The 15,545-nt window shown below is 36.4% G+C and overlaps 1 protein-coding gene across 1 annotated transcript in view; it reads right to left on the minus strand.

Moving 5' to 3' along the window:
• The window catches only part of LOC126765402 (actin-binding protein WASF3), a 101,899-nt gene that overhangs the window by 3,813 nt on the left and 82,541 nt on the right, over positions 1–15,545 (minus strand). Inside the window, exons 3-4 of the mRNA XM_050483134.1 lie at positions 7,698–8,341; positions 6,141–6,196 (exon numbers count right to left, since the gene is read on the minus strand). Coding sequence (XP_050339091.1) covers positions 6,141–6,196; positions 7,698–8,341 — 700 coding nt within the window. The remainder of the gene's footprint in view (positions 1–6,140; positions 6,197–7,697; positions 8,342–15,545) is intronic.

Below are 15,545 nucleotides of genomic sequence, written 5' to 3' on the forward strand. Positions count from 1 at the left end.
TGCCCGCAACACAAAAAACTTCTCATTAGCAAACCCAATTCCACTATTTATTCCTCTCCTCATTTGCTTTTGCCCTTCCGTCAGACCATGAATTCGTTTTTTTTTTTCATATAAGCCTTCATTCTCAATTTTTTATTAATAATGTTTCTGATGGTTTTACGGCTGAGGTACTTAGCCAGCTTCTTTCCAGAAATTGCACAGTTTTTCCTTATTCGCTTACGAACAATCTTCACCAGGTTAGGAATTCTGACTATGTACTGTGACCAGGTTTTTTTTCTATTTCAACATTACCACTTTTTTTAGATATAGCCACAGTATGTTGAACGAATTTTCGGTTAACATCTTAATAATTCCACTTGTTGCTTTTCTTGTAACTTTTTACCAGTTCTATTTTTGATTCTATCGCTCAAAAAAACTAAATACCAATTGATGAAACATCAAATTAGCTGGATATATTCATAAAATAATCATAGGAATGCGTATCGGAACAATGTTAAAACTTACTTGGCTCAGCCTAGGGAAGCTTCAAACAAGTACTACAGTTATTAAATCTATTAGGGCCACGCCCACGTTTAAATAATTTATTCCAGATGTGCCCCTCATTAATGCGATTCGTTGAACCAAACTGTAGCTTTGTATCTCAATTAGTTATGGTTATTTATTGGGTTTCTACCAATGGCCTATGACAATCAGATTACGCCCATCTTCAATACCGAACTTCTTATGGTGGTAAGCAATATGTGTACAAAGTTTCATATAGACATCTTATTTTTTAATCAAGTTACAGCTTGCAGGGACAGATAGACGGACTGACAGACACCCAGACGGTTTTCAACCAGTCACTTCATCCTGACAATTTATATAAGTATAAGCCTATATCCAGTGGTGAATTCAGTGCGGGGAAATGGGGGGCAGATGCGCTACCTGAGCGGTAAATGAAATAAGAAAAAAGCGAAAAATGCAGCAGTAACTCCCGGTGACTCCCACAAACAAACAGCAATATTTCGAAATCTTGTAAGATAAGATTAATGAAGATGGTATGCAATACCATAAAAGAGATGGACAAATTTTTCAAAAACACTTATCCCTCCCAAGCGTTCGACCGCAATAAAAAAAATACTTGTCGAACAACTTTTCCAGTTATGTGAAACAAGATGGGTTCAAAGGTACGATGCAGCTTTCTAATTTGCCGCACAAATTTTGTATTTGATCGTCAAAGTTCTGACAAAAATTAGTAACTGGAAAAATAAGGAAACAGCGGGAAAGCAACCATATTCATCGCAGCCAGGTGCAAGTTTGAATTTATAATTGGGATTTTTTTATTTCTATCTTTGACTCATGCACTCATCGTGATTCCTCAATAAGCATCAAATAGGATAGATAATCCGAAATCGAAGACAAGAAGCTGAGGAATATGTTCGATCCATTTATACACTCACGAAAAAAATGGCTGCAAAACTGAAAGTTGACTAAAAAAAACCAAGAATCTGCGGCAGACAAATAAAACGCGAGAACTTGCGAATAATACTTCAGGGTCTCAGTGTACATTCGTCTGTTGGATAAATCGGCGAAGATTTTAAGATGCGCTTTTATGTATGGATTTCAACTGAGTTTGCTGCTTCCAAAAAAAATATATGCTTTGAAAACCAAAGAAATAGAAAATCTTAAGTATTGTTTGGTAGATACTGTGGGCGTCAAAAATAAATAAACAGCAATTCTATCAATAATAAAGTGTTTATTACAAGGCAGTATTTTATACAATAATAAAAGTTGTATTAAAGAATTCAAGGCCTATATATACTTAGTATAGATTTTAACTTTACAGAACGAAAAAAAACGAGAGTATTTTTAGTTTAAGCGAATTATTTTTGGCTGTGTTTAGTTTTTGTTTATTATTAATGGTACTAAGTTAAACTCTTATAATATAAGCCTTGAATTCAATGATAAAACTTTTTATTATGGTACTTTGAAATAACACATATTAAAGTGTTTCCAAATGTAGTATTATACAGTTTGAAGACGTTTTGCATTACCATATTTAAATTGAAAGATTTTGTCTAAAGGTTAAAAAATTGTTTCATGACAATGCAAGAGCTTTACTGGATATTGGAGCATATTTATTTATTTATTTATTTTATTTTATAATAATTCATTTTTTATTATATAAATACATAAACGCAGCACTGGCTACGAGGCCTTCAGCCGTCTTGTAATTATAACTAGGTGAAAAATTCTAATTGCTAAGGGTTAGTAAAGATGTAATTTGCTTAAATATATTTTAACAAATCGTTGGTTTTTAAGAATCTATATACAATCATCACGTTTTTTTCTGAAGGTTCACTTAGTAGTTTTATGAGATCAATGTTGCCAGAGTTGTGGACTGTTGGGTGAAGCATCGGACAGAGTGTGAGTAAGTGTTTGATAGTAGCGGTGTCCTCGCAAAGGGGACAAATGGATGGGCTTTTACCCGATAGTAAGTGGGCGTGTGTTATGATAGTGTGTCCAATCCTTAATCGAGTATATGTCTTCATTGCGCTAGTTGGAACTGCTGACGAGTAGATTATACGATTTCTGGCTGGGTTTATGACCGCGTAGTGATGTTTAAATGTTTTCCATTCGCTTGCGTTTTTTTGATGCCTTTTGTGCTTAATAAGGTTAAGAATGTCTTGCTTGGATGAGACGTAGTATGTTAAGGCAGGAGTCCTGGCTACATTTTTCGCAGCGAGGTCTGCAAAGTGGTTGCCTGTAATACCAGCATGGCCAGGGATCCACATTACTTGGATTTTCTGAGGGGTACCAATGACCGCGTCTCTGATAACTTCTATTATGGGATTGCGATTGGAAGGAGACGTTATTGCAGACATACACGATTTGCTGTCTGTACAGATGAGGAACTTTCCTTTAGTCTTTTTTGTGTAATTAACTGCATGAAGGATAGTAGATCCTTCAGCGGTAAATACAGAGGCCGTTGAGGGAAGAAGCCAATTGCAAATAATTTCTCCTGTGGCAGTGACAACTGCTAACGAAGTGGAATCGGTGGACTTGGAACCATCCGTAAACAATAACTTCCAGCCATTATTTGTGTAATTAGATTCCAGTTCAGCAAAGGTTTGTTGAAAGACTTCGTTTGGTGTGTTTTGCTTGGACAAAAACATAAGCTTATTCTGTAGTATTTTATCATTGATCAGACAGGGAGGATGTCGAGTGGTGAATTTGCGTGTTGCGTTACGTAAAATATTATTTTCTGCAGCGAAACTTAAGCATCTCGAAATAGCCGATTGTATTCTTGGAATTTTTCTTTTTTTCGTGGCATGCGTGATAGTTGTATTAAGTAATGGGTTGGTGTTCTCAGCCGTTTTCGCAAGAATTTGAACCGAAGAATCTATAATTTTATTTTGAATAGTTGATAAACCAGATTCAGCCATTATCGTTTTTATAGCCGAGGTTGGAAAGGCCCGGAGACTTCGCCGTATTGCGCAATGGTAAGGTGCATTTAAAAGGTTGATACTGCTTTTGGAGCAATTGCCATAGATGGGGAGCCCATAATCTATTTTTGAAGTTAGCAAAGCTCTGACAACATTGACTAGTGTGTTCGGATGAATAAATGAATGCTTAGACGAGAGATATTTAACAATATTTAATCGTGACATTAACGAGTTTCTGACATATTTACAGTGAGCATTAAAATTATAATTAGAGTCAAAAATTAATCCTAGTATTTTCAGCTGTGTTTTACATTCGATGTTAGTTTGGTTGTGGGTTAGTGAAATACCGTTGCAATTTTGCTTCCTACATACATGAAGGATACGTGTTTTGTCTAAGGAAAGTGAAGCACCAGACTCCAGTGACCAAGTCTCAATTCTGGCGAGTATATTAGTAAATAAGGATTGAGCTAAATTAACGTCAGAGACTTTTGTGTAGATTAGGACATCGTCAGCATAGATCTGGTGCTCAACTCCTTTGTAATTTTTTATCATCCTACTAATATCATCGAAAGCAATGATAAAAAGGAGGGCTGAAAGAGGTGAGCCTTGCGGCGTACCATTAGAAAGCGGGAGTGTTGAAGAAAGAAAACCATTTACGTTGACTTTGAGTTTTCTGTTTGTGAGAAAGTTAGTAATAAAACGTATCATATTCTGGCCTATTTTCCATTTTCTTAGTTGTCGAATAATAATATGGGCTCCAATTTTGTCGAAAGCTCTGTGAAAGTCCAGAGATAGTACGGACACGTGGTTTTTGCTGGACAAAGCGTTAGTAATGAAGTAGTCTAGTTGGATTAAAGCATCTAACGTGCCTTGACCTTTTTTGTAGGCGACTTGATTCGGTGATATGAACTTGTTTCGCTGAGCATACCACATCAAGCGGTTAGCCACGATTTTCCAAAATTTTGCCCATACATGGAAGGAGGGAAATCGGCCTATAGTTAGCAAGTTCATCGGAGGATTTGTGTGGTTTAAGTATTGGTATGACACAGGACGTTTTCCAAAATTGGGGGTAGACACCAGTATTGAAAATTTTGTTATAAAGCTTTACCAATCGGAGCTTGAGGCTTTTTGGCATATGTCTGATAATTGGATAAGAAATTTTATCTTGCCCCGGGGACTTACCCTTAACGGTAGATGCAACGAACTCGAATTCAGACAGTGAAATGCTGGTTTCTATTTGTTTAGCAGAAAAAGAAAGAGGGGAGACAGAGTAGGAAGTGTCGGACAGTGTGGTGGTTTTAGAGGTTTGAAACTGTGTGCTGAATGAAATATCTGAGCTTGTTTCAGAATAGTGGTTTGCAAATAACTCGGAAATATCGGATGGATTGGTTACCAAACCTGTTGGCCCCTTTACGCATTGAATGGTTAGATTTCTAGGCACTCCAGAAAGTTTTTTAAAGCGTTCCATATTAACTTAGGACTAGACGAAGGATTTATTTTGCTTGTGAAATCCTGAAAACATTTACGCTTGGCCTGTTTCGCGGAACGACGGAAAAGAGCATTGGCTTTCCTGAAAGATATTAAGTTGACTAGTGATCGAGCGCGTTTGTATTCATACCAAGCTGTCTGTTTTTTTGCCCGCAATTCAGCGATTTCTTTATTCCACCAAGGAACACTCTTTGAACTTGCTGTTGGCTTTGTATGAGGAATGCTAACATTCGCTGCTGAACGGATAATTTTTGTTAACCTCGCACTTTCTTGGTTAGGGTTGTCAGATATTGGGGTATTATTGCCATTTATCTCGCAATGTGTCTGAAACTTCTCCCAATCAGCGTAATCAGTTTTGAATACCTTATTTATTTTGTGGTTTTTAGTTGTTGAACCTAGGTGCAATTTTAGTACAATGGGGAAGTGATCGCTTCCATGCAGGTGATCGAGTATACTCCATTCGCACTCTGTGGCAAGTGTGTCGGTGCACATTGTAAGATCTACATGGGAAAAAGTGGAGTGAGTGGAAAAGTGTGTCGCGGATCCGTTATTCAAACATATTAAGTTAGAGGAAAGTAAAGCGTCTTCAATGCATTTGCCCCTCTTGTTGGCTATTGGAGAGCCCCATAGTGGACTCCATGCATTAAAATCACCAGCGAAAATTAAAGGAGTAGAAGCTTGGTTGATTAATTGCAGGATGTCTGTACTGGTAAAATGTTCATCTGGTGCAATATAGGTGCAGATAATGGTGATTTTTTTAACTAAGATAATTTCGATCGACATAGCCAGCAAGTTGGATTGAATGGCATTAATTTTGTGTGGAATATCTCTTCTTATGAGAATCGCAATACCTCTTTTACCTGTGCTAATATGTGGAAGATTGTGAAACATGCCAATGTACTGCTTAGGAGTAAAAGCCGACAAGTTGAAAGAGATGTGAGTTTCATTTAAGAGTATAATAGCTGGGGAATGATCTTGTATTAATAATTGAAGCTCATTGTAATTATTAGTGTAGCCGTTTAAATTCCATTGCAATAATGGAATCATAAGATCTATGTAGGAAAAAAAGAAAAAGGGAAACAGAAGAGAGCTAGAATATCAACTCGTATGAGCAGTCAGTTGAAGCTGAGTGTCACCAATTGAGTACTAGTTCAAAAGAGAGTAAAGGCTAAGCGTATTTATTCAGAGTCAATTTCTATTTGTTCAGTATGTTGAGTAGAGTATTGATTATCGTTGGAATTGCTTGTTGTTGGAAAGAGATTTTCGTGATTAGGTGGATTAGACTGCACGGTAGTGTTGGTAGTAGTGTTGTTGAAGTCAGTATATTTATTAAGCGAGTTTAAGGAGTTGTTTAAGTTAGAAATGAGAGAGGCTGTTGTTGGACTGAAAAGTTTGGGATTTAAGAAAGAGGCTTGTTGGGTACAGTTGTCGCTGATATTTTTAGCTGAATGTGAGACGTTGTTGTAGTCTGAACTGATCGATGCAGGCTTGTTGATGGAAATATGTTTGTTGTTGGCGTTTGATGAGTGATTTTTTCTAGTTAAAGAGTTTGTTGATGAGTTGGGAGCAGAGGTGACCTCTGCGTTTTGTTTTGATGTACTAGGCAAGTCATTGTCGGCAATTCTATGATTATTTTTAGATTTTGTGAAATTGTTGATGGCTGAAATTTTTGTTGGTGTGTTGGATACAGAGGATACCTCTTTTGTAGGTTGAAGCACATGTGAAAAGCTAGCAGTGAGGGAAGGGAGGGAAGTATTTTCTCTATACTTTTTAAGGGCTTCGTGCATACTGCACTTTTCTAGTGTCTTTATTTTTAAAATTTCTTTGGTTTGCATATACTTTGGACACTTATAGTCCGAAGAACGATGCTCGCCAGAACAATTCGCACACATGACTCGGATGCAGTCATTATCGTGTGGAGAAGGGAAATTGCAAGTTTCGCATGTTGGGGAACCCTTACAATGTTTTTGCGTATGACCCAATTTTTGGCATGACCTGCAGCGCATTGGATTAGGCACGTATGGTCGCACAGAGGTCATCCTCCATGCGATGTTTATTTTGTTTGGAAGGGAATAACTGTTGAATGATATTAGCATAACACCAGTAGGCTTTATAACACCTTCAACTTTGCGAGTGAACTTATAAACCGCGGAGACTTCGTAAGAACTGAGTCCTTCTATTATTTCGCTTTCAGGCACATCGTTTAAAAACGGTGCATAAATGGTGCCTTTGTTACAATTAAGATGTTGATGATAGCTAGCGCTAACAGCGCCAATGTTGAAAAGACATTTCGTTTTTATAAACTTTTCTGCTACTTGCTTATTTTTCACTAGCAGTAATAGGCTGCCGTCGCGTAATTCACTAATTTTGTTTATATCTTTGCTCACGGTAAGTAAGGCATTGTAAACACGAAAACAAGAAACCTTCGAAAGGGGTGTAGAATTCTCGTCGGATTTAATCACAATATACTTTGGATCTTCACTTTTTATTGGCGGTAAGTCAGGAAAAGCATCTTGCAGTTTTTGATACGATTTTTTACGTTTTGGTTGGGGACCTTGGGCCAGCGCAGCAAACCTGTTGTCCCCGAACTGGAAGCCCGCCGGGGGCATAGTGGAAAAGTTATAACACACTGATATAAGTACTGGATTATGTTTCTCACTTAAAATAAGTATTAATCGCGTTACTTAAATAAGCAGACCGTAGTGCAAAAAAAAAGAACACCAAAAGAGAGCTATATGAATAGCTATAAACTCAGAGAAAAACGCTAACTCAACTGCTCAGTACGAGGTTTAGTCGGTGACAATTAGTGAAGTTGTTGTTATCTAGGTGCAATAAAATACTTGACTTGTTCTTCGGCAATTGAAGAGAAATTCCTGTTGAAGCATTTCCGTTCCCAACCGAGAGTGTTCTAGGTGGGGTTATATTAATAACACCTTCAGGGATTGGTGGTGGTGGTGGCAATATATCTCTGTTATTCGGCAAATTCCGGATACGTGTTGGGGTATTAGCATTAGAAGATACAGGCGTCCCATTTCTGCTACCGTTTGATGGTGGAGCTGGTGGAGGTTGAGAAGGCCGAGTTTTCATCCGTGAAGTTATTCCTGATGTGCCCATTCCCTCAGTAATGAAAAAACCAGACTGTTCACAAAAGTTTTGATTTTCGCTAAATATTTCATCATCACACACATGTTCCGCGTGCAAGGTTTGTTCAGCGCGCTGCATTGAATGCATTGATACAATACAATTTTCATTTTCACCCGGGGAGACTGTTTTTTGATTAACAGCATTAGTTACCATGGCCGAAATATTAGAAGTAGTAGTGTGTGCATGGGAGCTATAATAATCACCACTTGATAGTTCAGAATTGGAGATGTTACGGAGGTCAATTGAATTTGGACGCTGTTGCCGCGACTCGAAAACACCAACACCTAAGAAAACAAATATAATTAATATACAGTACCCCGCCAACCCATTAAAAACATGATAAATATATGTACAAATTTACGAATAACGATCTGGGAAAGTTTGCTAGTCGAAACATTTGATTTTTTTCCAGTGCGTAAGCATTAAGGTTTGTTTCGTCGGAAAAAGACCTTTTTTCGTGAATTTTTTTAGAAAAAATTATTGCAGTAGGTTTATTTTACTTATTATTATATGAAAGTACAACATTTGAAGGATACTTAAAAAAAGTTTTATCGAAAAATAGCGAGGAATAACGGATTTATCGTCGATCTCTGCAGGCACTTTGAAAAAAAGTTGTTGTGCGGTGACCAGCCTACAGCATGACTGGATCATCTGAAACCAAAAAATTAAAATGCTTTCTTTAGTTTGAGTTTATCTTTCAATTGACGTCGAGTTTTTTTTAATTTTTCAATTTTTCAATTTTTGGTACCATTTTCAAGCCAAAATGACGATTTTGGGCGAAAAAATCGACCTATTTGTTATTGTAAATTTCTTAGAAATTAAAATTTTTGGAAAAACTCGACGTCATTCGAGAGCTATATATATGTAGAATATTTGTACAAAATTTCAAAACAATCGATGCAGTAGTTTTTTCTGTAGGCTGGTCACCGACTTTAAAAATGACATATTTGGGAAAATCGATTCAAAGTTTTGTACACTCACGCAGGTAGTTAGAGGTACCGTTATTCAACCTGCTGTAACTTCGTTAGTTTTTCTCCGAATGACCTAAAACTTTAAGACAATATTCTTGAGATGTTGATGGTTCAGAAAAAAAAATATAAAAAAAATGGAAAAAAAAAGTTGTCAAACCTCAACCCCGCCACCCCCCTCCCCCCCTAAAGTGGGCTGTGCACTACATGTTACTACAGTATCGGACAAAACATTTGCAACTGAAATATCATAATGAAAATACTGTCGATTACACAGAAAATAATTAGAGCCTTACTATTTTCATTATATTGGATGTTAATTAAAGTAAACAAAGCAAATTTAATGACATTTTTTCAGTTTATTTGTTTAATAATGTATAATAGTACATAGATAATCATCAATATTTAATCGATATAACATCTATATTCAATAAGACAAAACAATTGCCACTCAAAGAAAACGGTTCACTATTTTTAATAAAATAAAAGAAAAACTTAGTATTTTGTAGAAAACTCATTACTCTCAATAACTGCTTTGCATCGCAGCGGCATTATCCACTATGGTTTGGGGATTATTTCTCCATGTCTCGAGGGCCTTTTGAAAAAACTGATCAGTATTTGGCACATTACTACGATCAATTCTTTTTTTTTATAACTTCCCATAAATTTTATATGGGATATGCTTCGGGTCGTTGCCCTGGTGGAAGACCCGCTTAAGTGGCATTTCCCAATCGGCATGTGGCAACATTATGGATTCCATAATGTCTCTGTAAACGTACCGATCCATGCTACCATTAATACGATGTTGCGGCCCCAAACCAGAAGCACAAAAGTATCCCCAGACCATAATATAGCAACTATGTTTGACTGTTTTTAGACAATAGAAATTTTTAAGACGCTTGTTTCGTGGGCGTTGAATGAAACTCACGCCATCACTTCCTACCAAATTAAATTTGGACTTATCACTAAAAAGAACAGTTTCCCCACTTGCTTATTGGCCATTCTAGATGATTTTTAGCGAACACAATCGTTTTAGTTGGTTACGTTTGCTAATAAGCGGTTTCTTCGCAGATCGGTAACTGTGTAAATCAGCGTTATTTAGGCTATGAACGACCGTTCTTGAGAAGATTGGTAACCCAAGCTCCTTTACCAATTGCGGAGCGCTTTAAAATGGATATTTTTTTACCTCTCTTATAATTGAGATGTCAGTTTTTTCATCAGTTTTTCTTGGTCGGTGTCCACGATGCACTACTTCGACAGTTTTATTCCTAATAAAGTTTGAAATTATTCGAAAGCTTGATGACTTGTGAATTATGTACTTTATAGAAATTTCTTTTTGAGAAGTTCTGTTATTATAATCATCAATATTTAATATATATTTAAAATAGAAATGTGTTTTCGCAAAATTTCAGAACAGAAATTAAGCTCAGTAAATGTTTTAATTAATTCAAATTCAATGCTGTAAATTTAAAAACAAGAAACAAAAAGCAATTCGAAGGAAAAATGGCAGTGTAAGACAAAAAAAATCTAGAACTTTGCTCTACAACTCTCTCGCTCTGCAACTGTTTTGTCCGATACTGAACGGGTCAAATATAAAAAAATGTACCGTTGCAATCAGCGGGACTTAAATATGAAATCATATTGACATGTTGACTTCACTTGGAGTTAGCATTTGTGATTTCTGACTCATAAGAGATAAATTGAGTGGCGTAGTGGAAGAAACCGAACCATAAAAAGTTATGAAAGTTTCTCATTTAAAGTTACCCTGCTAATTAACATGATTTTCTTCTTACAAAGATTCTCTTTACTGACGAACTCCGACAAGAAGCAGTAACAGAAGCCATCCAATTTGTGCGACGAAGACCGTGTGAACGTTATGCGGAGAACTGTAATGATTTGAAGCTGCATATCGGATGAAGGTCCTGAACCAATTTATTTTGAATGAATAGTGAGCCATATATCAATGTACTTCAACATGTTTTTGTACCATATTTGGCAACACTGAACCCTCCAGCAACCCAATACAAGATGGGACGCCCACCATACCTCCCGACGAACGACTGATTTCTTTAACAACTTGGATGTCGATATATTACCTTTGGCGGACAACTCACTCGACCTAAAATCCATCAAAAACTGCTACAGAGTATAATAGTTTTGTTCACCTAACAGTTGTGTATGTATATATAAAAATGACGAGACGAGTAGAAATTCGTATATCTGCCTGGCCGTCTGCAACTTGAGTAAAAATGGACAGGGTCGTAACCGGGTCCCTACCATGCTCACAAACATACCATCGAAATCTGTGAAGTGCCATAACTAAGCGCTAAATAATGATATGGAACTGTAAATTGGCAAAAGTGGTAAAAGGCAACTGTAAGCTAAAAATTAAAAATTTAAAAGAGTTGGTAGCCCAGTCCTCTTAAGATATTTAATGTACGTATTTCCTAATCCATGCAGGCTAATTGAAATCAATAACTAAATGCGACAGTGATATAGGGCTTTTTCGGTAAATCAAACTGCGCAGTAGGCTTAATGCAAACTGTTGGAAAAAATAATCAGGGGTGTTGTGGAATCTGATAGTTGCGGAATCAGAATTGAAACCGATCAAAAAAAGTAGGAGGTGTCATGAATTAAGATATTATTGATTTGATATTCGAAACAGAATTTGTATGGGTTTTGGGTATAACGGAAACCAATTTTATCGGTTTTGCTATGAGAAACAAAGCAAGAAGATAGTCGCTCACAGATTTGAAATGTAAGGTAAGAAATAAGTTATTTTATTATTACGAATTTATTTATCTTTATTTCTATAGAGAAAAACATAAGTATAAAACACGAAATGTATTAATTATCGATGAACAATTTACTGCCAAATTAGCAAACAAAAGTAATCTAATCTAATCACTTTCACTAATGGTAAATAAAAATGAGTATGGATCTAAAATGCACAATCTTTTTAACGTTTATTTATAACATAAATTTATATTTTATAAAGTTAGTTATACATATCGACAGGATAGCTGGTGAGATTTCAATTCCGAGAAATGATTTGCCGATGCTGGCGATCGAGATGCCGCGGATCGAGGTTGAACTGGACAATCGCGTTAGAGGAGCAAGATGTTGACGCGGTGCAGTGTAGAATCGAAAATTGGTAGCGAATTGACGTGTCGAATTGCTTAGAACGAATTGAAAGTCCCATCCCGATGTCCATCCTTTTTGTTGAGTGGGTACAGGTGTGGTGATGTAAGTGTATGGTGCAATCGGATGTGGTGTATTAAGCTGTCTTGCTAGGGTGCGCCAGTTTTTATCAGGTAGAGTGGGGTATACATGCGGGGAGATGCTTAAGTCATTTAAACAATTGAGTTTTTGGAAAAAAAAATCCGGATATTTAAAGATATTACATTTACAAAACGTAATAAACGTTATTTAACACCCAAATTCGTCTTTATTCATTCGATAAATATTATCTCTTAAAACCTTTCTTTAATTCGGAACTCATTAAGAACTATAATAGGATTGCTTCCAAAAAAAAACCTAACAGATTCTGTGACACCATTGAAAATCAGAAGTGGTTTGCAATTCTGACAGCTAAGCAATTCAGTCTTGGATTCCACAACATCCTAAATATCTGTCATCTGCAGCAAAATCAAAAGTTCGAAAAAGCTGCTTTATCACAGCTATTGCGCAAAACCCCACTTTTTGAAGATTTCACATATATGCGACTTTCTTCTGATATTCCTATATTACAGTACGAAAATTTAAATTAATGTAATGTATTTGTCCAAATCCAAATAAACCGAATAATTGTACCCCAGTACATATAGTTGACTTTTTATTGCAAGTATCGGTCAATGTGTGACAGATATGTATATCGGCCAATATGAAAATGAAAGAGCATGTTTTACTCATAACAGTGTATCATTGTGCATAAAATGGATAACACCAGAATTTTCGAGCACGTGACTGTCTTTGCTCCAAAAGTTAGTGAAGGTATGTAGAGTACCTTAATGAAACCCAGGGAACATTTTATTAATATGTGGTATTGGCAAAAATAGATAAAAATCGGGCGGACACTACCCCGAATCCCAATGTACTTCATATAATGATTTTTTTTTCTAACAAACTTTATGAAGAATTACCCCGAATCCCAATGTACTTCATATAATGATTTTGTTTTTCTAACAAACTTTATGAAGAATTAGTCGGTCGGTGCGTGAGTTGTTTATTCAGAGCATTCCTTGAAAATACGATTTCAAGTATACCTGAGCCATGTTCAAATTAATGCAATCAGCCTGTCCTTTTCTCTGCCCCCAAGTATGATTTCCGTCTATCCACCTGACTTTAAACCATTCAAGTTAGTCAAAATGTGATATTTTAATAAAAAATTGATGGACAAAGTTTCTGAAAAATTATTATTTTTTTTAATGTTTTTAAAAATGGATGTAATTATAATTGAAAGAGGAATGATGACGATGAAATGTTGATTAAATTACATTTATTTATAGCTAATATAAGATAAGCTTAATCTCTCAACGCAATAGTGTACAATATTTTGGCAGTCGAATGCATGTCACATAAAGTTATCCATGGGAAAAACAATGTGTACCCAAAACTAAGCCACAAACGGACAACGTTTGACATTGTGACAATTTAAAGCAATCGTTATTTCTATAGCATAAGTTAAAAGTGAAAAACCGGGAAGTGTCTGTCTGAATATATCTGAAAGGAGAGTGGTGCCAAGTAGTGTGTTGTTATGTTTTATATCCTTCAACCGAATATTTGTGCAATGGTACATTCATCCCAAATGATAATTTCATCCTGTTTCAGCACGGTGACCACGATTGGTTGTTGTATGCTGCACACTGCATCTATGTTAATGGCAGCTTAAATGCTGAATGAACTGATCTGCCTCTATCTACTGACCTACTGCCATTTTGTGATTGTACCTCTACTAGAATCAGCACCATTCATTCCACCAGTTCTACGCATATACTTATGTATATATATCTCTTTAATAGCAATCAATGCTTCATTTTTCATTACGTCACTGAATATTATACTTACATCGTTGCACCTTATACGATGTCGATAAAATCGAGTCTTTGTGATTATCCCACATTTATAATCGGGCCCTCCCGCTTTTTAAAAATATTAAGCCCACATTTGTCTCTCACCTCTGCTACTCCCTCTATTAAATAACAATTTCGTATCTTAATTTGCAGCTTAGTTATGGCATTTTACAGGTACAGATTAATGGCGCATTGTGGCCGTGACAGTGAATATGGTATATTTTGCTTCGCCTTAACAGAAATTATATTAAACTCATACTTAAATGAGCAATATGTGATATAAACTCAACCAAATATATTGGGTTTATGTAAAAAACGTCACCCAGAGGATCATATATTAGGAATACTAGATTTAGACCTAGATATAGACAAATTTCATTCATATTCAGCGGTAAACCACATAATTTTCAAGGAAACTAGCCCATTTACTTAAAATGTTATACATTTCAACTAACCTGTACGGTTTAAAGTCAAATGGAAAATCATTATGTATTGGAACTTAGAAAGGGACGAGCTGATTGTATTAATTTTGACAATGCTCAGGTATTCTTCACCACATATTTTCAAGCAGTTTCATAAATATACTAGCATATCATTCCATTTAGCATCCCACTTGGGAGAAGACGACCTCATATGGACGATGAGATGTGGACATCGACTTCTTAATATTCGTTATTATATACAATACTTAGTCTTGCCGTAAATTCTGTTACAAGTACAGACCGTTATTTTAAACGGAGTTCATCTCCTTTTTTAATGTATATACTATGAAATAAGTGATGTACAAAACTTTATATGAAAATAGTTAGCCATGCTTTAACACCAGCCCTCAAACCATTTTTATGTAGAGATCATCCCGTTTAAGTCTTGACATTGATTTGGTCAATACAGTTACAATTCTTTAAAAAACTTTCAAAATAGGCCCTTTCTGCATCGATGCAGCGCTGCCAGCACGATTTCCAAGCATTGACGACGTCACGGAAAGCACTCTCTGCAGTCTTCAGAGCCGAGGTGCATGCTGCTTGGATCCCTTCTGTCATCTAAAAATGATCCATGACTCGTCTGCTGTGATTACGTTATTCAAAAAGTGGGGGTCACTTTCACACATTTTCTTGACGCAGAGTCAGAATTTAATCGCGTACCTCTACTCCGACGAACGCTGCATTTTCGGCTTGCACCTCTCACAGAAACACGACGAGCAAACTTGTTTGCCCTGATTCTCCAGCCGCTCGTTTCGTTAGCTAGGAACGTCCTCTACCGAGTCGGTGCGCGCACGCTCCGAAGTACAGTCGCGGCGGAAAAAAACAGTCCTATTACATTCCGGACAAACCCTATATACTATACATTTCTCATGACATAAGTTTCTGTTTTCTAAGGGTAAATTGGTTCGAACCATGCGAGGACGACCTCTTCTCTTTCTGTCATCGACTGTAGACGTATATATATAT

This window comes from Bactrocera neohumeralis, unplaced genomic scaffold (genome assembly GCF_024586455.1).
Source record: "Bactrocera neohumeralis isolate Rockhampton unplaced genomic scaffold, APGP_CSIRO_Bneo_wtdbg2-racon-allhic-juicebox.fasta_v2 cluster10, whole genome shotgun sequence".
NCBI lineage: Eukaryota > Metazoa > Arthropoda > Insecta > Diptera > Tephritidae > Bactrocera > Bactrocera neohumeralis.